Source organism: Podarcis filfolensis (genome assembly GCF_964270895.1).
Source record: "Podarcis filfolensis genome assembly, chromosome: 12".
Lineage (NCBI taxonomy): Eukaryota > Metazoa > Chordata > Lepidosauria > Squamata > Lacertidae > Podarcis > Podarcis filfolensis.
The window spans coordinates 30051618-30075708 of NC_139614.1; the positions used below are offsets into that span (position 1 = coordinate 30051618).

The following is a 24091-nucleotide window of genomic DNA, read 5'->3' on the forward strand; positions in this document are numbered from 1 at the left end:
CAAGTGCTGGCCCATGTCTCTGCAGTCTTAAACAGTTGCACTCTGGAAGTCGAATGGAATCTGTTCCGGCAGTCTGTTCTACTTCCAAAGCATTCGAAAACCAAAGTGCAGCTTCTGATTGGCTGCAGGAAGGTCCTTAACCATCCAGGGGTCCTTTACCTGTTTTTTTTACCTTTACTGTCTTGCTGCATCTCTACTTCTGTGTGAGGTGAGGAGCACTATACCAATGAAAAGAAGAAAAAAAATCACATGTATGAAGCCACCCTTAGTGGAACAGTTATTCGAAATAGCATGAATGTGCAGTGTTCACCAGTGCTGGGAACAAAAGACTCACATCCACAGAAAACAGGTGGCGTTGTCCACTGTCTTTCCCAATTTTCAACAGCATGTACACACTTATTCCAAGATGTATCTGAAGTTGCTGTCAGAAGGGAATGTAGCCTTTCTCATGCACACGGACAGAGGAAGCACCTTGTGTGCACATCAGAACATTTATTTATTTTTTGGACCCCAGTCTGCAACTCTTGGGGAATTATTTAAAATCTACATAGCAGATAAGGTAAAGGTAAAGGGACCCCTGACCATTAGGTCCAGTCGTGGCCGACCCTGGGGTTGCGGCGCTCATCTCACTTTACTGGCCAAGGGAGCCGGCGTACAGCTTCTGGCAAACCAGAGCAGCACACGGAAACACCATTTACCTTCCCGCTGGAGTGGTACCTATTTATCTACTTGCACTTTGACGTGCTTTCGAACTGCTAGGTTGGCAGGAGCAGGGACCGAGCAACAGGAGCTCACCCCGTCACGGGGATTCAAACTGCCAACCTTCTGACCGGCAAGTCCTAGGCTCTGTGGTTTAACCCACAGCACCACCTGTGTCCCTACATAGCAGATAGCTGACTTAATTCTAACCCCATCTCATCCGCTTTTTAACAGGCTGCGGTGTTAAGTGCAAAGAAAACCCTCTGGAGCTCGTGTTTGTGATTGACAGTTCGGAAAGCGTCGGGCCCGAGAACTTTGACCGGATCAAACGGTTTGTGAAAACGGTGATTGATGCCGTCACCGTCAACCAAGCTACGGCTCGCGTCGGCATCATCAACTTCAGCCACAAAGTCGAGCTGGTGTCCACTTTGCAGCAGTTCCCCAACAAGGACAGCTTGAAAAGTGCCGTTGATGCCATGCAGTACCTGGGAGAAGGCACATTCACTGCCACAGCTCTCAGCAACGCCATTGATGTGTTCCAGGCTGCCCGGCCAGGGGTGAGAAAGGTGGCTATCGTGATAACGGACGGGCAAGCAGATCGCCGCGATCAGAATTCGCTGGAGGTTGTTGTGAAGAACGCCCACGCTCTCAACATTGAAATCTTTGTCATTGGGGTGGTTCAGAAGAGCGATCCCAATTTTGAAAGTTTCCGGAAAGATCTGGACCTCATCGCTTCAGACCCGGACCCAGAGCACGTCTACCAGATAGATGATTTCATGACCCTGCAAGGTAAGAAGGAGCAACCTCTCTGGAATGTTATTTGCTGGAATATTAGGAATGCATATTGGTATTATAAATTTTATAAATTTTAGTTGCTATAGATAGCAGGAGCTTTTGCATGATGATAAAGTATAATAAGGAACAGCAGCAATGCTTGTTTTTAGTGTGTGTATATATTCAGAATACCTATATAGCTATGGAAGCGGTATGTTTATCCCGGTTATGTTGCTAACTGTTGCATTTGCTGACTTCCTTGTTTTGATGTTTGCATGCAAATCATTTTAATCAAGATGATAAGGATAAGGCTTCAGTCCTTAAAACTTCCCTAAACAGGGCTGCCTTCAGATGTCTTCTAAAAGCCAGATAGTTGTTTATTTCCCTGACATCTGAAGGGAGGGGGTTCCACAGGGAGGGCGCCACTACCGAGAAGGCCCTCTGCCTGTAGTATGTGAAGGGTGAAGGGAATTGTAGTTCTGGGAGAGAGCAACTTCCGTTCCCTTGATTCTTTGGGGGATGGCATGTGTTTTAAAAGTTTTTAAAGTATGGGGTGTACAAAGCTCTAGCCCAGGCATAGGCAAACTCAGCCCTCCAGATGTTTTGGGACTACAACTCCCATCATCCCTGACCACTGGTCCTGTTAGCTAGGGATGATGGGAGTTGTAGTCCCAAAAATCTGGAGGGCCGAGTTTGCCTATGCCTGCTCTAGTCTGTCTGCTCTTCCCCCACATCCCAGGTTTTCTCCTCAGCTGAGCTCTACTTCTCAGTTAGCTCAGCTATTTAAAAAGTAGTAGTGTGATATTGCAGAGAGGTACCGTATGTGGCAAGCACTCTTCACTTCTTTATAAAGATTAGATTCTTATCCTGCCTGCTAGGGTGCTCTTCCTTCCATGGTGGCTTACAAGTAGTATTAAATCACATTACAGTGGAACCCTGGTTGTTGAACTTAATCCATTCTGGGAGTCGGTTCAACTCCTGGAACCGTTCGAAAACCAATGTGCAGCTTCCGATTGGCTGCAGGAGCTTCCTGCACACAAGTGGAAGCGGTGTTGGAAGTTTGGCTTCCAAAAAACGTTCGGAAACCAGAACACTTACTTTCGGGTTTTTGGCTTTCGGAAGCCGATTTGTTTGTCAACCAAGCCATTCAAGATCCAAGGTTCCACTGTAGAAAGAACCCAACAATGGACAATGTCGACATTGAAAATGTCCTCAGTAGTCTTCCCAAAGGACGGTAGTAGAATGGCCCAGGAGGGATGGAGGTGAAGAGTCCATCTGGCAATGGTCTTCTCCGGAGGGGGCCTTCTCCTGCCTCCTCCTTACTCCTGCAGTCCTTCCCACAAGACAGTTTAATGCCCATAAGTTCACTCTCTTTGCATAAAAAATATACAATCTTAACCCTCCCACAACACGTATACATCATACAGTGGAGCGGACCTCAATTTAAACAGGGGTGAGGAGCCTGTGGCCGTCCAAGATGGTGCTGGGACTATAATTCCCATGGGCCAAATTTTGTGGGATTGCTACATTTTAACGTAGGGAACAAGCTGTTATATCATAATGATTAAGGTTTTAAATGACAACTTCAGGTTATATTTTAGTGAGTAAGATCTAATTTGTATATTTTAACTGCTGCTATATCTGTACTGTCCCTGTTATACCGAACTGCCAATTTAAATGTATCCCTATTGTGTTCTGATTTTGTATGTGAGCTGGAACTGGTCTGTGACCAAAATAATAAATTCATTCATATAATTCCCATGGTCCCTGACCACTAGCCATGCCAGCTGGGGCTGCTGGGAGTCCAACAACATCTGGAGGGCCCCTGGTTGAAGCAAACGGGCCTGTCACCATCAGCTCGGTCTCATTCCTGGTCGATGTGTATTTCCATCTAACAGCATTGACTTTTTCAAACCCTTTCAGCTCTTGAGAATAAGATCTTCAAACAAATTTGTGAGAATGATTACAGTTCCTACATCACCAAAGTGCTCAGCTCAGCCCTTTCTCCAGGACTTGAGACAAGAACGCAGCACACTGGTCAATTTTCTGTAGTTGAGACACATGAGCCTTACGTCCCTCCACGTAAGCCAGAAGATACTGATTTTGTAAGTATTTCTAAAGATTTGTGCTTATATAGGAAGGGCTATAGCTGAGTAGTAAAGCATGTCTTCTTCTTTTTTTTTTGCACTTAGGAGTTCCCAGGTTTCAATTCTTGGCCTTGGTATTTAAGTTCACCTAGTTTTACCATGAAGGCTGGAAAGTTTTGTCATTTTTCCAATCTTCAGTTCGCCAAATTTCTGCAGCAATTTGTATTCAAAAAATCCTCCTGAAAATTCTTCAGCATTCAGGAGCAAATTTTCCCTAACAAATACATTTTTGCATACAATAGATGAATGTACACATTTTTGCAAGCAATTTCTCCTAATACAATGCATCTTTATATGTTATTTTCACTAATACATTAATTTTTGCCATACACATTCATTTTCATACACTTTGGTTGGTTGGAGAACTGCACTGAAAAAACGGATGAATGATGGCTGTGTTTTAAATTTTCATATTGTTTCAGAAAGTGCGAGTTTGATAGATCTGAGATGTGAACTGAATAGAATTTCCCCCTATTCCCATTTGCCACTGACATTTAATTCTTTATTTCCTTTTCTATAGCTATCGCCAGGGGTTCCTAGTGAGAAAGGAGTGTCGTATTCTGAATGGGACCGCTATGTTACTACAGCTCCTCCTAAGCAACTTCCTGATAGTCACAGGCGACCAGCTGTCCCTTCTGTTCATGAGACACAAGAGTTTTTTGAATTCAGAACTCCCAAGCCAGATATAACTCGCATATCTAATGTAACTAGAGATGTGCAACCTCTGCCAGCTGTTCTGCAGCCTCATACAAAAGGTGTGAAAAGATTCTTCTAATGCAAAGTGTTAAGGGATAGAATCCTAGAAGTTGGAAGGCACCATGCGCCTCATCTGGTACAGCCTCTTGCAATGCAGAAATCTTTCACCCAATATAGGGCTTGAACCCACAGCCCTGAGATTGAGTCTCATGATCTACCAACTGAGCTATGTACAGACTTTGTGGGCCTTTATGGGTCTTGAGTTTGCTTATACTGTCATACCTTGGTTTTCAAACAGCTTAGTTCTCAGACGTTTTGGCTCCCGAACGCTGCAAAAGTGAGTGTTCCGGTTTGCGAACTATTTTTGGAACCCGAACGTCCGAGGGGGCTTCCGTGGCTTCCAATTGGCTGCAGGAGCTTCCTGCAGCCAGTCAGAAGCCGTGCTTTGGTTTCTGAATGTTTTGGAAGTCGAACAGACTTCCAGAATGGATTCCGTTCCATTTCCAAGGTACGACTGTATGGGCCACCTCCCCAGAAAGTTGAAGTTATAGAGGTAGCAAAACTGAAGGCTATCACATGGCAACAGAACAAGGCCACCAGTTAAGGGGAAAGCTTTCTTCCTCTTTTCATAGATCACTTCATGGCCTGAAGCAGGTAAAGACAGAATAAAGCACAGGTCTTTAGCATGTCATCAGTGGATTTGTGGGACATAACAGCCACAAGAGGGGCACATTAACTAGACAGAGTTTTGTATGTCCAATCCCAGCCTGGGAGTAAATGCCATCGACATGTTGTCCCAGGTTATGTGTGTGCAAGAGTGCCTAGTCAGTAAATGATAGAACAAAATAAGCCTCTGTAGTTGAATGGAACGCGGACAAACTTGAAGGGCTTCAACACAGAACGTAAAAAGAAAACTATGGTACAACGGCATTACGTCTTCTAGGGTTGGGGAAGAGGGACTATAGCTGTCAGTTAGTGCTGTGTACAGCCCAGCTCTGTAGCAAAACTGGCAGAACCGGCAAACACAGGAGTAAGCTAGGTTTGCCTTGGTTGTAGAAAAGAGGGGAGTGGCTGTTGTTTACAGATACACCCTCCCATTACCAAATACCTCAGGTGCACCTATTCACAGCACCATAGCAGGGGAAGACAAGGCCCAAGATTTTGTGCTTCTGTAGAATTTGAGCAGGTCTCCGTAGATGTAAAAAAAAAAAAAAACCACAACCAAAAACAAAATCCAACCCATTTTGTTTCCAGATGACAGATGTTTCGAACCAATGAAAACCGGAGACTGCCGAGACTATACAATGATGTGGTATTATGCCAAGGATGTAAATTCTTGTGCTCGCTTTTGGTATGGAGGCTGCGACGGTAACCAAAATAGGTTTGAGACAGAACAGGAATGCCGGGAAACCTGCGTTCGTGACTGAGCAGGTACGTCATGTTAATAGCCTCTGTAGTTGAATGGAACACGGACAAACTTGAAGGGCTTCAACACAGAACGTAAAAAGAAAACTATGGTACAACGGCATTACGTCTTCTAGGGTTGGGGAAGAGGGATGATAGCTGTCAGTTAGTGCTGTGTACAGCCCAGACCTCTGCCAAAGAGTGTTTTCCTTATAAGAGTCAGGCGCAAATCTTATATGCACAAGAGATCATGCTGACTCTTCTCTGACTTTGCAATTATAGTACCTTAAACAAGTGTTAGTGCCTCTAAAATATATTTATCTCTTGCCTGCCTTTTCTTTAAAAAGTTCAAGGCTGCTTGTTGGAAGTTTGAGCAGGAGGGAGTTAATATTTAGAGCTGCACTAGTTAAGAGCAGAATACTCTTATTACAGAAGTGAAAAGGTTCCATTGACGTATTTCAGGTATGAATGTTGTTTTTGTGTTCTTTTACAGAGAGAACTCGAGCTTTGAGAAGAAAACAAAGTGAACTATTCCTGGAGTTTGTATAAGAATACTAGAGTGTTCCAAATGCTGTGTTAATGCAAGTACTAGTTTTGTACCACGCCTGCTGCTTTTTACAATGCATTCAATGGATTTTATAGAACGTATTATCTTCGTAATTGATAGCTTCACTCGCCAAAAAGCCTCTTAATACTTCCGTGTTTGTGTTTTAGCTCTAGTACTGCCCATGGCAGCGTTTCAGGAACTTTTAACAAGAAAGATACCAAGGATTTTAATGTTTAGCTTTAGTAGAGCATGACCTTTTGTTATTTGGAAATGAAGAGCAGAACAATGGAGGATACCTGAAACTGGTAAAATCTGTCAAAGCAACAAGTGGAAAAAAGTGCCTTTGAATGGGAACGTCTACATTTAGCAGCCAAGGATCATCAAAAGACGTGGCATTTGCTTTCTTTCCCTTTAGATGTCTACAGTAGCCAAGATCCCGTTGTAGTGGTGGGCAGCTCAACACACAGGACTGGTGGCCCTCCATATGTATCCTCATCACAACAAGAGCCACCAAGTTACTCCAGTTAAGCTCAGACGAATAACAAAAATGGCTTATGGCCAGATCAGGGCTGGTAATTTTGGGATTTTTGTTAAAGCTAAGTCCACACATTTTTATTTCTCAGGGCTCTTGTACAAATGAGTGCAGTAAAGAGTAGAATCAATTTATAGGGGAATTTTAACAGAAAAAAGCACTGAAAGATGTACATAAGTGTATTTTTTTTGGACCTTACCACTACGCAAAAGTACTGTACAAGCTAAATGGGTAATGATTAAACTGATTATATGAACAAGAGGGGGTGTGTCCACTCTTTTTACATGGAAATGCTGCAGTTATGCATTTGTGTAATTTTCTACATATTGAACACTAAAACATGGATAATTCAATCACCTCCTTTAGGGATGTCCACAGCATGTTTCATTTATGCCATGGTTCCTCATTCAGAAAGTGGTTTGATACACAGCAGTAGTAGTTAACTTGTGGTCCTCTAGCTACTGAGCTACAGTGCTGACCTGTAGTCCAGGATGATGAGACACTGTAGTCCAACATCATCTAGAGGACCAGGTTAGCCACTTCCACCCCCACAGTAGAAGCTTGCTCATGGACTAGTGGATTAGAATTAATGTACATGCCTGTCATTTGCAGTGCCTCCCATTTATACTAATTCTTTACATAGACCTAAGCCAGGTGTATCTGGTAAATGTCATGAATGTGCTTATCATCATTCAGCACACAAGGTCTTGCCTTGTTTTCTCTATTATACTCCAATAAGGTTTTGCCCTTGCACTTTATAAACAGCAGAGCCATCAGGTATCATCACATAGGGGCCTTCCAGTGAAGAAATAAATAGCTACCACACCCCACCTGAATCTTGGCCATAGGTTTATTAGTTCACTCGGACACCACACCGAGTCAGGCTCTTTGTGGTGATTTCTAGTTTAAATTTTAAAAAGTAATAAATCTACAGTAGTACAACATAAGTAAACTTTAATTCAGGCACACGGTTAACCTATTGGCGCACAGAGAGATTGTTCTGAAGCTCCAATGAAGAGAGTAGCTGAAAACACAGGATAAAGGGGCTCTCTTGATTTGAGGTAGCAGAGCTGGCAGAATAAGTGGGACCCTATAAAGCTTAGTTTAATTTCTTATCCACCCTTCACCACAACATCCAGGGTGGGCTACAGCAATTTTAAAATACAATGTTAAAAAGAGTTTAAAACAAATATATCAGGTGACAATAGTAAAGTAAACATGTCAGCTGCTGCATCAGAATAAAGTTGAGCTAGATGAGCCAAAGATCTGACAGCTCTTTGATTCTCTTTATATGATCCATCTTTCCAGGAAGAAGCATCATAAACACAGTATCCATCCATATAAGGGGATTTTAACTAGCGTTAGTTACAGTCATGACTAGTATGGGTCCATTTAAATAGGTGTCTACTTAAGTAAAACTCAGATACAACTCAAACACTTTTTATCTCTTGATCCATTGCTGAGAACACTATAATGGAATTCACAACATATACCATTGAAAGCCACAAGGGAGTTCTTTTTTAATTGAGATAAGTTATTTTTATTTGTGCACTTCATTTAAATTAATTGCTAAAAAATGGAGAAAGGCACTTCAAAGATGATATTTAAAAACAGTGATTTATATTTATCACATGAACAAACCAGTCAGCCACCGTTTGCTGTGAAAAAAACCCTCAGCCTGTCACTTAAAAACTCAATACACTGCTCAGCAGTTAAGTTTATCTTTTCAGATGTGTTTCTAGTAAGATTTGTACAGTTTGTTGTACACAATATACATTGTTAATACACGAAACACAACAAAAAAAGCTTTACAATCCGAGTATGGTATCATTTTACAATATACATCGAGATCAAGGATGGGACCAGCTTATACTTTCTCCACAGATAGAAGTCTCACAATCTTAACCTTTATTATTATAGTTAAATGGAAACACAAAGAAGTTAGAAGTGTAATATGTACAGAAGCCATCTCATCACTCTGGCAATAAAGTAATTTAAACACTGCTTTAAAAGATGCTTTAAAAATGGTTAAGTGAATTCAACGAAAAGTGATTAAAATAATCTGATTAGGAAACAATTCGCAGAATGTTTTTTCACAAGCTGAACAAGACAAGCACATTTTGTAGAATACAAAAGCAATGCAGATCAAAACTGACGTTCAGTTCAGCAATGTTCATATCCACACTATACGCTGGAACTACATTTGTAGCACTTTAATAGTTACGGCTTCCCCCAAAGAATTCTGGGATCTGTTGTTTGCCCCACCCCCTTAGCTACAATTCCCAGCACCTGTAACAAAATACAGTCCCCCAGTTCTTTGGAGAAAGTCATGCTTTAAGCCTATGATGTGGACGTAGCCAACTCAGCTAGTCATTATTTTATGCCAATCCACAAGAGTGTACACCAATACCTAAAGGGATCTCTTGTGCCTTTAGATGCAAACATGCTTTTGTAATTAAGAATACTGGATATTTAATAGAATACTACAATTTCCATCTTTTAGAACCAAGATCAGGGATGCGATGAACGAGGAGTCGAGCTTCAGAATTTGGCAGCTGGGTGCTATTCTGCTTCTCTACACTGAACATACAACACTGAGAGAGAGAAAACAGTTTAAAGAAAAGGGTGGAAGAAAACTTGAACCCCACAGTAATAAGCTGCTTCCCAGCAGATAACCTGTGCCTCCTCCTGCTAAAGGCACTCCTGGTCAAAAAAGTAAATAAATGTTTAGCTGGCTCAGTGGTAGCCTTTGCACTCCCAATACTGAACAACGGTGGCTCACTCAGACTAAATAATGGTGCACACTCAGACTTCCAGCTACAGCCGCTGCTCTTGAGGGTTGGGGGGTGGGTGGGGATCTTCTAGAATGATGTGTTATGTAACATGTGGAGGTACCTGGTGGAAATAGATCCAAGCCTTTACTTTGAAAATCAGCAAATAAAACAAGCGCCAATGTATGAAGCAAAACACTGCTCCCTACGTGGTACTATTGTTGCTGTGCCAATACAAATGATGGACAGACCCCAACTGAAATAACTTTAGATGTACAAGTGGGACCTGCGGTAAAATGCTGTAGTGCATCCCCAAGCCCCAAAAAGGGCCATTCCTATTGGGACCTCTAAACAGCATGAAGCAGGAGCCTTGTAGTGATTTTTGGATGTCATGGGGGAAAGGAAAGTTTCAGGGGAAAGGAAAGGAATGAGGAATACCCCCAACCACCCTACTAAGGACTTCTGTAACTGTGCTTCAGCAAATAATGTGAAACTGCCTAAGATCCACTGTGGAACAGAAAAATCAGTAGAATAATGACTGACAGCAAGGGTGTATGATGGAAAACTGGAATCAGAACAAGAACAGTTGAGGGGAGAGAGAATAAAGGCATAGGTAAGAGTTATGACAGCTGTAAAGAGAGAAGTCAGGTATGCCAGGTGAGTATAGGAAAACAATTTGTTCTTCTTTATCATTTGACATACTATTTTCTATAAATACAGCTAATGTTCTTAAATTCATCTAAGTGTTCTGGCTTTGATGATTCTAGGATCAAAGTGTCATGCCACATCTTTGGCTGATCCACGCAGGTAGCAGGTTGTTCTGAGAATAGGAAAGTCTAGACTGAGTGAACCAGCTGACAAAACAAGCCTAATGATGCCCAGAGGCCTTCTATAGGACCCCAAGATGTCCCAACTTGGCAGCAAAGTGGTAGCATCCAAATTCATAGAATTTAGAAATCATGGGATAAAACTGGTGAAGTCCTGAATACCCCAGAATTTTGATGACCCGGAACTTTAAGAGAAGACCCAGAGCCGTGCAGTCAAGTGTTATTTTGGTCTGGAGAGGTAGTAGAGGCTAGATAATGCCTTATAAGAAAGCACCAAATTCAAATGGAGGTAACAAAGATGCTGGGATGAATCCCGATTCCATAGAGGTTTAAAAAATGGCGCTTGAGCTTGAGGTGTCCTGTCTGGAAATGAAACAGAGAGCCAAGAATTGGAGTAGAGGGAGAAGAAGGCCCAGAAGAAACATGGATTGAAGCTTAGGGACGTAGAAAGAAGAATGAATTGAAGATTATTACAAGAGAAGTCAGAGAATGTGCATTAAGAGTGCATACACAGAACCACCCAGGTAGCCTTGGCCGAGAGGGTTCAGGAGCCACAGCAGTTCAGCTTAGAGACAGCACTCTCCAAGAGCCAACTCATGGTGTTAAGTGGCCCAGGTACAAGTTGTAACTAGGAGGCAGAAAAGTTCAGTTGAGACCTGCACTCTGTTCGCGCTCCTTATGGTGTACCAGGGCACGTGGCTTGCAGTACTGGTGATTTGGAACCAAAAGAGCATGAACAGTTGCAGAAGTTGATCTTGAGAGGGTTCCAAGTGAGAATTCATCTGCCAAGGAGTAGTGAAATAAAGTACCCTGAATTTGCTGAAGCTTGTGCTAATGTAGTATGGAATTCCCTTTCCACCACTGCTGAGTTAACAGCAAGACTAGACATAGGGAGGAAGTAAAACTTAAGGTGCGATTCTGTAGCGGACCATATTAAGATTGGTTCTGTTGAGGCAGTAGCTGCATATTCATTCCTGCAAGAGCTTGCAGAAATTGTACTGGGGCCCTTAGAACATCACGAGTCATCATGCCAATACAAATGACTGTCCAACACACTCCACTTGAGAGAACTATGATCTGGACTTGAGTCTGTGGAAAAGTGACTTGGCTGTTGGGAACCAGAAAAAGGCTACTGAATACTCTAAATCTAACATAACAGAGGGGCTTAAGCCCTGGAGAAACAGCTGTGAAGACAACATAAAACTTTGGGGATTTCACCTCAACCAAAAGGAAAAAAATGTGAAACCTTGGTAAGTTGGGAACAAGAACGTTGCTTTAACGTTTAGAACCTGCCAAGATGCAGGGATCAGAAAATAAATTCAACTGACTGGATGCAAACGGGCAATTGTATTCAAACATTAAACTTGGGGGTACAGGTGAATATGCAATTGTCACTGCAGGAGGGCAAGGAACTGCTAACCTTGTGGGAATTTTGAATAATTATTCTGTGACTCCTACAAGAAACATCCTTGGAAATGTATGCCTAGATTAAATGTGGGCCTCATTCTTGTTTCTGAAGAAACAGATATACTGAAGGAGGCTGAGACTCTGAATTACCAGTTGTGGTTCTTCAAATCAGATTCCTTAAAAGGAACTATCAACATGAAACCTGTGACAGTTCAATGGGCATTGTACATATTGGCTCTATTAACTGTGAAGTTTCCATTTGATCCAGGGAAGGGGTTGTTACAAATGAGTTCTGCAAGTGGAATACAGACCTGTGGAATTCAGTAGTACAGTTTAAACTATGATTTATATTCTTTTCTGTTGTCATGGAACATCAAATTCAGACAATTGTTCGGAAGGGGGGTGTAACAGAAGAGGGAGAATGATTAACAGCAGGGGCATGTGACGAAACATTTGGGTGGATTCTGACAGATTTTTAAAATGACATGTTGAGGGGAGAGTTAGAAGCGCTGAAAGAGTGTATGGGGGGAGGGAATGAGATGAGAGAGAATAGAGGCATTGATAAGTGTTCAGATAGGTATAAACAAGGGGAGAGCAAAATGCCAGGTTTGAGTAGAACACTGATCTTCTTCATGAACTGACTATTTGTTCTGCTGTTATTTCCATAAACAAAAAAGTTTCAATATTTTAAAATTAAGGTGTTTTAGTTTGGGTGTATTCTAGGATTTAAAAGTCTCATCCCATGCATCTTGTAACAATATACACAACTAAGCATATAGAGGGAGAGTCTTATACTATTCACAATAACTCAGTAGTTGTGGCAACAAATTAGGGAAGTCTGGACTCAATGGACCAGCTGAGTTACTGATCTATTGAATTCCCAGGAGCCAGCATTTTGTCTCCTTGGAATGCCAGGAGCGGCCATGTCAATACAAATGACTGTCAAGCACACCCCAGATGAAAGAATATATTAAGCATGCAAGTGCCACCTGCAAGAAAATGCTGCTGTGTTTCCCAGCACACGAAAAATAACTGCTCCTGTTCAGGGCTCCCACCAGCCCGGAACGGTAGCCTTCTATTGTTTTTCAGATCTCACAGGGGAAAGCAGGGGCAAAGTCCTCTCCTCCAAGGCCTTTGGATGCTTAAAAGTATCCAGTAGAAAGTGATGGGAAAGTCCTCTGCCTGAGATCCTGGAGAGTTTCTGCTGGTTCGAGGAGACAATAAAGGGCTAGGTGGACAAGCAGTCTGGCTATAAGGCTGATTTCTGTGTTTTCTATGTTCCTATAGTTAGTGCTAGAAGGCTCAGGTTCCAAACCAGAATGCATATACATATATATTTTCCTTTATTTCTAAAACATCTCTGTATAATGCAGAGAGAAGAGGTTTTTTAATCAGATGCAATATATCCCATCATACTTCCTGTAAGCTGTTAGGTGCCCGAGAAGGTCAATTCCTTCTAACCCCACCCCTATATCTGGTTTGCTTTATCTTCACTCAACTGACATCAATATTCCATGCACCTTGAGGAGAGTTTAATTTTAATTTTAGTTTCTGTAAACCTAGAGAGTCCCTCAAGTATGCAGATATGAGTACCCTTTTGCAGCCAAACTGACAGCAATTCAACTACCTAAACTCATGAATAGAAAGGGTCTAATAATTAACAGACATTCTGATGCTTTAATGCAAAATGATTTAGAATAGTTCACTCTCCCCATCCGAAGATTAGCCACACACTTCACTAAAGCAGTGGCAATTTATACCAGGTGCTTGGAAAATACTTTGAGGTAGATTGCCATGTGACAAGGGTTGGACAGATGAATGCCACTAAAGTTGAAACGAGCAAAAGAAGAGACGGGTATAAACAAGCTGGAGACTAAAAAGATGTTACATATCACATAAGCAAAAATTTATTCTACTACTGAGCAATAGCTTAACATTTGTCTCAGCAATGCATCTGTCACCAGAGATGCTCTGAGAATTTGGTATGCCTATTATTTTTTGCACTTTCCCCTTGTGATGGATGTAACAGAGAAACAGCAGGTCTAAAAGCCAAGATCTGCACCATTCTGGAAATTTCAGTTTTCAAAACTTCACAGACAGTTCTATAGTATAAATTTTAAAAATCTAGTCTGTTATTTTCATGTGCGGTAAAGCCTACCTAGTTAAGAAGAAACGTTAAGATTGTACTGAGCATTCATTAAGAGCAACAGTGGCAACAGAACAATACTATTATCCCATGCCTAAACAATGGAGAGAGGCAGAGGTGTACTGCATATGGAAACCTCGAAGTAAACAATCTTATAAGACAGTGGTAATTCTCCAGTGCTCCATTTCAATTAAAAAGCACATAGTAATGAGTTCAGGAAACTTGGTGATGATTTCTAACCAGCAAACACCATCAAATACAAAATCTCACTGTTATCATCAATATGATGAATTTAAGGCAAACATAAAACAAGCCTTGGTAGATCACTTTAGCAGGACTACAGAGCGAGAAAGTCTAAATTTGAAGGTGGGGGTGGGGGAACTAGTATATTTCAGTACACAGTATCTAGAGTGTGAGTGCATGATGGCTACAGGAAAACCGCACTACTGTTAAGTTTAGCACAAAGTACACAGCTCCTTCATGTGTGGATAAAGATCTATGTTTTAAAACAGCCTAACACAACAACACAACCATCTGAAACACACAAGGGAAATCATGTTTTAGACTGACCAAAAGGATGTCACACAAGAAATAGGAATATACTATTAAAGTTGAACTAAATAACAACAGCCATCTAGCCCTAAATGGAAACTAACAAACACTTAACATTCTAGACAGGCAACAAAATATCACATTATGTTGCAAGTCCAGCTCTATAAACAAAGAAAGATTTTTCTTTTTTTAAAAAAAGGAATCAATAGCATTAAACCAGAATGGAGCTATGGACAGTTTGCTGCTTCCTGTAGTACTATCATAGTAGTTCTTATAGTAATCAACTTTCTGGATGAAGCATGATAAATATATGTGGATATGTTTTTAATTTATCTAGTGAAACTGTGCCCATTATAATACTACAGAACTCAAGATTCTCATTCAAGTTTCTACCTAACCTTCTGCCACATCTCAAACACTCTCAGACTTCCTTCCAATGTATGAAACTAAAACCCAACATATTCACCAACATTTCGAAAATTAGATCTAAATGTTAAACTTTGGCATCTAAGCAGGAGGCTTATTTCTTGACTGCTAACTTTGACAGGATGAGCTTCTGTTTAAATACTCCACATTTGAATCCTTTAGCAAAGAATGCAACAGTATCTAATGTAATTAATTGAAGGTGTCCAAGAATTGACACAAAGCATTGTTTCATGATAAAAACGATTAAAATACTGCATATTGTGGGTCAATGTGGAAAACAGATATTTGTTTCAATATAAGATTTGTGTGCATACATTACTGAATCAAGATTAAAGACATTTAATTCCTCACTACGAAGTTTTATAGATGTGACCTTGCAGTCCTCATGGCATGTGAAACGACCTTGCTACCGGCATGATTAGAAAATAATCTGCTGGCTGCAGCCACATGAAGGAACACTTATAATTATTTAAGAAATCCATCTAGCTCCACTGTAAGCTAAATGTTTTAGTTCAGCATTCCATAAGGCGCCTTCAGTGCAGTACCAAATATGTTATTTAGAGGATTTCAAAGGCTTTTCCATTTCAGCTTTGGCTTTTATATCACCCTTTGCTGCATCACTTAAATTTTGCTTTTCTTGATCCTTAGGAGCATCAGGATTGTACCTGAACTGGTACCCATAAGGACGGAGATGATAAAACAAATACTCCAGCTGATACATAGTGGTGGCGTCAACATAATGAAAAGAAACTGCCAGGTCAGAGCAGCAGCCAGGACCCTGCCGTGAAAGAGAAAAAACATGATGAACAGGCAAGATAAAGAAATAAATGTTTTAAATATATTTTAAGTGTTAATATGGACTATGGTTTGTCACTTAATCAGTGCTCAGGATGTGTTTTTTTGTTACGTAAAAGCAAAAAAAGAGTTTTCTTTTGAAATGTACTTTGTTTCAGAGTTGGTCATAAGAGTACCAAACTATAGCAGAATCACTTTGGGGACATAAGAAAAAGACTATTTCAAACTCTTTCTTCCCCCACCTGCCCAGTTTTATTTGGCAAGATAGTCATAAAGCTTAAGTGTTAGAAAAAATAGATTCAATATAGAAAGGCTCAGATACATCCAAGTGTGTGTGTGTGTGTGTGTGTGTGTGGTAATCAATCAGAATACATTTCTCAATTGGATGGGCCAACAACATGACAGTATATGGCAGCTATATATAGACAAAGTTAAAAGGTATTTTCTAGTGGCCTATTTAGACTGTGAAAAGATATTATAATAGCTCCAATCACTGCAAAAATCTTACCTCTATGGGAGGGTAGTAGTTATAATTCCAGTACCAAAAAGTTTTGGGTAGGTATCCCTTAATTAAGTGGTGCTCTGGAACAAATGGATGAAAAGTTTCTTTGCCAGTTGTATCCCTGGAATCTCCAGCTTCTACATTAATACTCTCCATGCATTTGCCTAATGCCAAGTCTTCAATAGAAGAGCTATGAGTACATTTGTTGGTTTTAAAAGCATCCACAAATCTCTTCAGAGCTTCTTTGCTGAGCACATAACCTGCGCCTCCGCTCATGTAGCCCTGTTTCACAAAAGGCTTAAATTTCCTTCCAAAATAAATTGGTTTTTCAGGACTGTGTTTTGAAAGAAGCCACCTCAAGTTGTCCAGTGCAACATACGTGTCATCATCTGCCTTCATGAACCAGTCCGCTTCATCAAGATGGTGATCGTGTACATACTGGAAAGCTTTGATGGTTTTCCAGTACAACTGATCCCTGCCTTCTTTGGTTTTTAATCCCACTGTTGGGAAGTCTTTGTTCTCCTCAGAGCTCATAAATAGCACTCTGTTGCAATGCTGGGCCCAAGTAGCTTTGACATGTTTGGCTTTCGTTTCCAGATTTTGAGGTCCAGTCATCACCCAACAAAGTATTCTTACTTTCTGGTACAATTCTTCAGCAATATTTTTATTTTCATCTGGGATGTGGGGAAGCAAAATTGCAAAATACCATTAGTATGTTAGAATTCTCACACAAGTAGAACACCACGTATTTAAGCACTTCCAAATACTTATATGCCACTTTTTAGAGCTACACCCTCAAAAAACAAAGTATGTTGAACTAAATGACAGATACAATACCTAAGTTGGCACATCAGAAAGGTGTACTTCTAAAGAAAGCTCAAAACAAACACGGTTTTGCCATAGCTCTGGCAGCCACAATAAGGGGACAGCTGCTCCAGCAGTCTTTATGGTGCAAGATTCTACAAACTTGGAATGTTGAGGGAGGGGTGATACTGAGCAAGGCTAATGGAATAAAGATTTGTAAAAGCATGCTGAAAGCTTTGAACTAACCTTGTCTACTCTGCAAATGAACATCACCTCAGTTAAAGTTTATCATGACATCCACTTTCTTTTAAATGATAAATTATGTTAAGATATTCTCCATCCCCTTTAAACAGGATAAGAAAACTATTTCAAGTTCCCAGGCACTTTTACAATATCTGAGTGCCAGAGTTGGGAAGATGGAGAAATTATCAGATTCCCAGATATCAGCACTATGGGGGTTTTTTTGGGGGGGTGGGGTGGTAGAGCCACCAGCAACAAGTTTTCAGCTTTACAAGCTTAAACACAATCATATACGCACTTCCATGAGAATAAGCCACATTTAATGCAATGTAACTCACTTCAAAGTAGATGTGATAATGAGCTGCTGGCTTCTTTAGGCATTTGGTTTCTCTTGGCATTTAATTGTGGACTCAGAACATTTTAATGTTACAAAACAATTGAGGGAAAAACTTAAGCCTGTATCCTAGAAAGATACATGGATTATTTATTTAGTTTGAATACTTATAACATGGGATATGTGTACAATCCATTTTCGAGGGGAGTACAAGGTTATATATTGTAAAGAAAATTAAACTGTAATGCTCTGTACAGCTGCATAAATATACCTTTATGTTGCCCAGCATCTGCATTGAAATTCATTTGTCCTTTCAGCTGATGGCTTTCATCATCATCATCTGAGTGATGGCCATGAGGATTGTTGTAAAGGAGATGAGGCTCAACTTTAACTTGTTCTTCCAACACTAAACTAAATAGCAAATAACATAAGAAAAATCCAATTGCTGATCCAAATGTAAAGGTCAAAAAATGCATTAAGGATTTAGGAGATGCCATTTCCTGAAGAGATTTCTGCCGAGAGAGAGAAAGAACACTAATTATGTTATGCTTGAAATCATAAGACAAAAATGCAGAAAAACACTGACCATATGAACATACTGTTTCTTTCCATGCAATTAGTTTGTGATTATACCTCATTTTGAAGATGCCTCATACTTAAGATAATATTTTACTATGTTTTGAACTAGTATAAAAACATTTTGTTTTTCTAAACATAGTAAAATATAAATCTTGGCCATTTCATAAGAAAGTATAACAATAAAGTAATAACCAACAACGGCCACATCCATAATTTCATGTTTAAAATTTTCCATTTGTAAACTTGCTTTAAAATTGGGGAAGTGTGTAATAAAAGGCATCCAAGAAATCTGAAGACTGACAAGTAATATTGGTCAACAACTTACACTGAAAAATATATATTGTGTGTTTCATCTTCTAACAGCACAAATTCAAAGTGTGCATGCTGGGAGAATAGTGTGAGCACCAGTATGGTATAGTGGTTAGAGTGTCACTCATTACTTTCAGCCTAACCTTAATCTCCTAGCCTGCCACCATGTAATTTGCTTTACGTACACCTTTCCAGTTCTGCAGTGAAACTTGACAAAGCTAGGTGGTTTTGTCAGTTTCACCAATACTATGTCACTTTTCTTTTTTATATATACACCAGTGTTTATACACTTTTTATCCCACTCCTATCCTGGGAGCAGCAACAGCAAAGAACTGGAACACGTTTTCTAAGAGTTGGTGCAAGTTACACGGCTCCCTCCTTCCCACATATTCCCATACTGGGAGAAGTGGTTAACGTATGGTGGGGGGAAAGCATTCCCTAATATTTAAAACTCCACAAGAAAAAGATATGTGCTGGAGGACTAGAACTGCTATAGAAAAGAATACATTTCATAGATGGTGTGATACAAAAAAACTACGGGAAAGTTTAAACATTTTAAAACCACCTTCCTGCAGGACCACAGGTGGTTTTTTAAAAAATCATCCCTTTTTGTCTTTCAGGCTTCTGCACCAACAGCAGCAGAGAGGTGCGAAACCATCTAACGAGAGAATCCAATGCATGTTTAAGCGAAAGTACGGTGAGTCTCACTGCATTCAATGGGGCTTTCTCTCAGGTAAACGTACCTCGGACTGCAGCCAAACAGATCTATCCTTTGCAAGCAGAAGTACCATGTCCTCTGCTTTAAATGGGATGCAAGATCTGCTTTTCAAAATGTTCACAGAAATACTCCTTCGGGTCGGCACCTCCACACAGCAGAGACGTCAGAAACTTCCTGTTTCTGACAATTGGTTTCCTCAGATAGTGTTATCTAGTGTTATCAAGGCCCAGCACCTGCCACTCGTGAGGTGGCCTTTAAAACCCTGCCAAGCTGCTTCCCTACTTCCTCTTGTGAAATACTCAGCTTTCAGTCCTTCCAGCAAGCTCAAGCAGTAGGCTGGTATAGAGGTAGTTAACCTATAAGATCCCCTTACACCCCGCCCCCGTGTCCACTGAACTTTGATCTGCGGAATTGGCACTGTTGCAGGTGCCACATGATCCCCGTTCCACACTTGTAAGAACTCGCATGTTTTAAGGTGACAGCACCTACACTTTGGAACTCCCTGCCTAGTGATGATAACCAGGCAGGCGCCTTCACCGTCCTCCTTTCGGCACCTTCTAAAAACATGTTTGTTTAGACAGGCTTACCCCGAAATTCAGAAAGTCTAAGTGTGTTTTATCTGTGGCTTCCCACTGTTTTTGAAGGTTGCCAATTCTCCTATTTTTTTTTATTACTTTATTATTTCCACAGGCCACAATCAAGCAGTGTGTATATAAATTCTATGAAATAAAATGATTTCTCCCTCCCAGCACTTATATGGAATCCTCCGCTTCCAAGTATGGGGCTGGGAGCCCGCGGATCCTGGGATGCAACCCAGAAAAGCCGCCCCAGCCCCGCTTTCCTCCAATGGCGACGGTGTGGATCCATCACTACTATAAGATGTAGTAAGCGAGCCCAGCTGCGTTTTTTTTGGGGGGGGGGAGCCGATCTGCGTTTAGTGGGGACTCTGAGTTTCTGCCCGTGGGCACAGCTAAGGGGGCCTCCCCTCAAAAAAACAGTAAAAATCAATACAAATCTGAGGTCCACCCCAACAAAAACCCCTCTGGCTACGCCCATGTTTCTGGCCCTAGGGCGCCCCGGCTACAAGGGCGGTTGACACCTCTCCCTAAAGGCTCCTTGGGAGGCTTCGTCGGGGTCGAACCAGGCCGAAATCTCCCACCCGCGACATGGTTTCCACACGACACTTGTGACCCCGACCTCGGGGTTCGCCACGCCGCCCTCCCCGCCTCCTCCGGGGCGAGCCCACCTCCCTCTCTTCCCCTCACCTTGCCCCGGGCCTCGGCCAGGACAGCCGAGGTGGGCGGCGCGGGGCGGTGGAAGAAGGCGCCTCCTCCTCGTCGTCGTCCTCTCAGGCGCCCCGGAGCCACGAGAGGCTTCCAGGCGGCGGCGGCGGCGGCGGAAGCGGCGCTCGGGAGCGAGGCCCTGTCACGGCCATCGCGCGAGGGCTCCTCTGAGCAGGCCGGCGCCTACTCGACGCCCATCCTGCTACCCTCGGGCCGCCCGACCTGAGGGAGGAGGAGGAGGAGGAGGGCCTAGGCCAGCCCGCCCCGGAGCCAGCTGCCTCATGAGGCCCGAGGACGGAGCCAACCAGCCCGGCCCGCGGCCCTGCGATGGGGCGGCGCCTGGCCGGCCTCGCTTCCCGCCCACCTGGTGACAGAGCTGAGGGAGGAGGAGCAGCCCGGCGCCGGCAGTTGCTTTCTCTCTCCAGGGCCGTTTTCCGGGGATGGATAACTGACAGCTTCTGGGGTGGAAATACCCTTTAATCCCCGAGGGCTTCATTTCCTCGTGACTCAGCTGCAGCCCGAGGAGTTGTCGCTTAAGGGAGTCGCGCCCTTTGACTAAACAAGCAAACAAATAATAAAAGTTCTTACTAGGCAACCATAGCCTCGGCCCGGCATTTCATCCCCAAAGCCAGCTTGCTTTGGGGAACAATAAACGTGCCCATTTGCTTTTTGCTCTTTGCCCTGGGTGCAGGGCACTCCCTGTGTGTTTTATAGGGCTGTTGCAAAAGATAGAATATAAATTATAAGATTAATTTGGCAGAGCAGGGGTGAGGAAATTCAAGCCTGGGGTTCAATGTGGCCCTGTCAAGGGCATAGCCAAGGGGAGGCAGGGGGGCAGCTCCCTCCCCATCAACATCAGTACATATCTGAGGTTCTGTGCTCCCCCAACAAAAATCCTGACTATGCCCCTGTTAAAACTCGGGGCATGAAGTTTACCCCATAATACAGGTCAGCACAGTGTGTGCTGCCATGCAACAGAAGTTGCATTACCTCTTCAGGCTCAGATATAAGTAGCATTTCCTGTAGCAGCCAGAAACAGCTATGCTTAGAATCATAGAGTTGGAAGAGACCACAAGGGCCATCGAGTCCAACCCCCTGCCAAGCAGGAAACTTGTAGAATGCATGAACAGCCCCAGGGACATGGGCACTCAAGTCAGTTTTTCAAACAGTTTTCCATGCAGGCGCACCACATCGTACTACATACATGTACCAAGGGGATGCTTAGGATGATTAAAAGAAGGGAGAGAGAGAGAGAGACAGAGAGAGGTCTACTGTTAGGGAGGAAGACATGGGTGTAGTCAAGGCGGGGGCAGATCAAGTAAAACAACTAAGTGACCAATCAAACAAAAATCCCCCCTCCCCAAGTCCTGCCCCCACTAACAAAAATCCTGGCTACGCCCATGGAGGTAGACAACAGTTTGTCTGTCATGCGTAATGTTTTCACCTTCTGTGCATTTTAAAATGGCCCTTAACAGTCTGACGTTTGGATAGAGTGAACTCAACTACAACCACCAACACACTCCTTTGAGATTGGCCACTATGCATTTGTTTTATCTCTCGTTGTGTCAGTGAAATAAGTGGCAGGATACCCAGATATTATTAAACACACACAGTTTTTTTCCTCATACAGTATAGGCTTTATGGAGCCCACACCAGAAATGTCTAGGTTCATCTAAACCTGATAGCCATCAAGTCATATGCAAAACCAACCAACCAATTTTTGCATAAATACTCAGTTAGCACACACAAAATGTTTCAAAAGGAAATGTTCCAAGAATGTCACAGCTGATTTAAGATAAGTGATGTCAATGGTATTACAATCAGATAAAAGCTGTGTATACACTAACCTGTTTGTAGCACACAAATGTAGTTTTTATTCATCTGGAATAATTTATCCTCATCAACATGTTGCTTTCAGTCTAAATTGGTTCCTGATCCTGCTGTCCACAAGGATGTTTGAAAACTCCTTGATTGGGGGTCCATGCCTTTTCCACATTGCACGTGCCCGGCCCCCTTGAATGTAGTGGTGATTGCAATCTTGTTATACACTCACCCACAATGTTAGGTGTGAGGGTACATCACACACACCCCTCCACAGCTACATCTGTTTTTAAATGGACACACTGCAGGCAGTGCAGGGTCATGCAAAACTTACCTCAATGTGATGAGGATAAAAGTATTTGGAAAACGAATAGTCCAGTGAACCTTGAAGTTCTGTTTATGCGCATAGCAGGAAGTAACTGCAAGCTTATGGTAAAACAGAAGTGTATTTAGCAGTGTGTTTGGCTTCATCTGTTTAATTAACCTCTGGTGCCACTTTAAAACAGCTTTTTTATTACTTTATCTAGATCCTGTTTGTTTTTCTGGTAAATGAGGAAGAACCATTGTTAGGATCCAGCCTGCTCTGTAGAGCAAGGTCTAATATCCTGGTAGCCCTTCCTGGAGTCCAACTCAGCATGAGTCCAACTCACAAAAATATATTTGTGAAAGATAAAGGCTTTAATGAAAGGCTTGACTGAAATTATAGTTCATGAAATGCTTATTCATCTTTGCAAGTGTGCATGTTAGGACCTGTGTGTGTGCCTAAAGGTTTCCTGCAGAGTTGCTTCTTTCAAATATGCTCAGTGTCTTACATAGGATTGCTTATGCTTATCCAGCTAACATACTCCATGCGCCTGCCATCTGTCCTTTCAATATATTCATCGTCAGCATTTACAACATGCTCCATCCCCAGCATTTTCAGGATGGGCTGTAAAAAACAAGTGTAAGCAATACTGAGCTAAGTGGACTAGTGTTCTGACTTTAAAAGATGCTTTTTGAATTGGACATAGTATAATTGCTTTGTGGTGACTATAGTATATCAAAAGGCTGTGTGATAAATGGGCATTTGCCTCTTCAGCATTGTGGAATGATCAATCGTTTTAAAATATTATTTATTTAGAAGAGTTTTAGATTGCTTTTCACCAAAGGACCCGTAAGCTGTTTCCAGCAATAAAAATACAGATTATACAGATTAAAACCATATACAATTTAAAATCAAAATGAAGATGTACGAACAATGCAGGCCTACAACCCCAGGGCAAACTAAACAACCCATCTGAAAGCCTGGGACAACCTATAGGTTTATGTGCAGGTGTCAAAAGGCCAGCAATGATGTTAACATCCATGCCTCTAGAGGAGAATATTGCCAAAGTTAGGTTGCTGTCACAGAGAAAAACCCATCCGGCATTCCAGCACAATGAGTGACAGTTGCCAACAGCACTGCAAACCCCACCCCACCCCCTGGCCTGCCTCTGGTTGTTTTCAGGGTCCAGGCTGGCTGATGTTGAGAGAAACACTCCATCAGATATCTAAGTCCCAAGTCGTTCAGGGCTTTATACGCTAACATCTTGAATTGGACTCCAGTAACATATAGGCTGTTCCTGAGTATCTTGGTATACTATTTCAGATCTTTTATCTTTTCCAGTATCGTTTAGCAATGCTCTTTTGATACTATTCCTCTGCACCATTCTAGAGCATGCCTTCTCCCAGGGAGAGTTATGCAGTGTAGCTGGAGTGTACGCCCTGTGTACTGAAAAATAAATCCCATTGAATTCAAC

General features: G+C 42.0%; 2 protein-coding genes across 5 annotated transcripts in view; one reads left to right on the top strand and one right to left on the bottom strand.

Annotated features, from left to right (window-relative positions):
• The window catches only part of COL28A1 (collagen type XXVIII alpha 1 chain), a 64993-nt gene extending 57935 nt beyond the window's left edge, over window positions 1-7058 (top strand). For 3 of the 4 annotated variants that reach the window (XM_083578495.1, XM_083578496.1, XM_083578497.1), the window contains exons 32-36: window positions 934-1488; window positions 3397-3578; window positions 4141-4375; window positions 5571-5747; window positions 6214-7058. In XM_083578495.1, the coding sequence (XP_083434621.1) occupies window positions 934-1488; window positions 3397-3578; window positions 4141-4375; window positions 5571-5743 (1145 nt within the window). In that variant the 3' untranslated portion in view covers window positions 5744-5747; window positions 6214-7058. Of the gene's footprint in view, window positions 1-933; window positions 1489-3396; window positions 3579-4140; window positions 4376-5570; window positions 5764-5902 lie in introns of all 4 variants that reach the window. The other variant, XM_083578498.1, reaches the window with a different exon arrangement.
• A 1257-nt stretch (window positions 7059-8315) lies between these two features.
• C1GALT1 (core 1 synthase, glycoprotein-N-acetylgalactosamine 3-beta-galactosyltransferase 1) lies at window positions 8316-20859 on the bottom strand. The gene is made up of 4 exons (XM_083578818.1): window positions 20475-20859; window positions 17875-18115; window positions 16232-16899; window positions 8316-15706 (listed from the first exon to the last, which is right to left on the bottom strand). Exons 2-4 carry the CDS (start codon window positions 18098-18100, stop codon window positions 15482-15484), a joined length of 1119 nt encoding a protein of 372 aa, XP_083434944.1. The 5' UTR covers window positions 18101-18115; window positions 20475-20859; the 3' UTR covers window positions 8316-15481.
• Between the last annotated feature and the right edge of the window lie 3232 nt (window positions 20860-24091).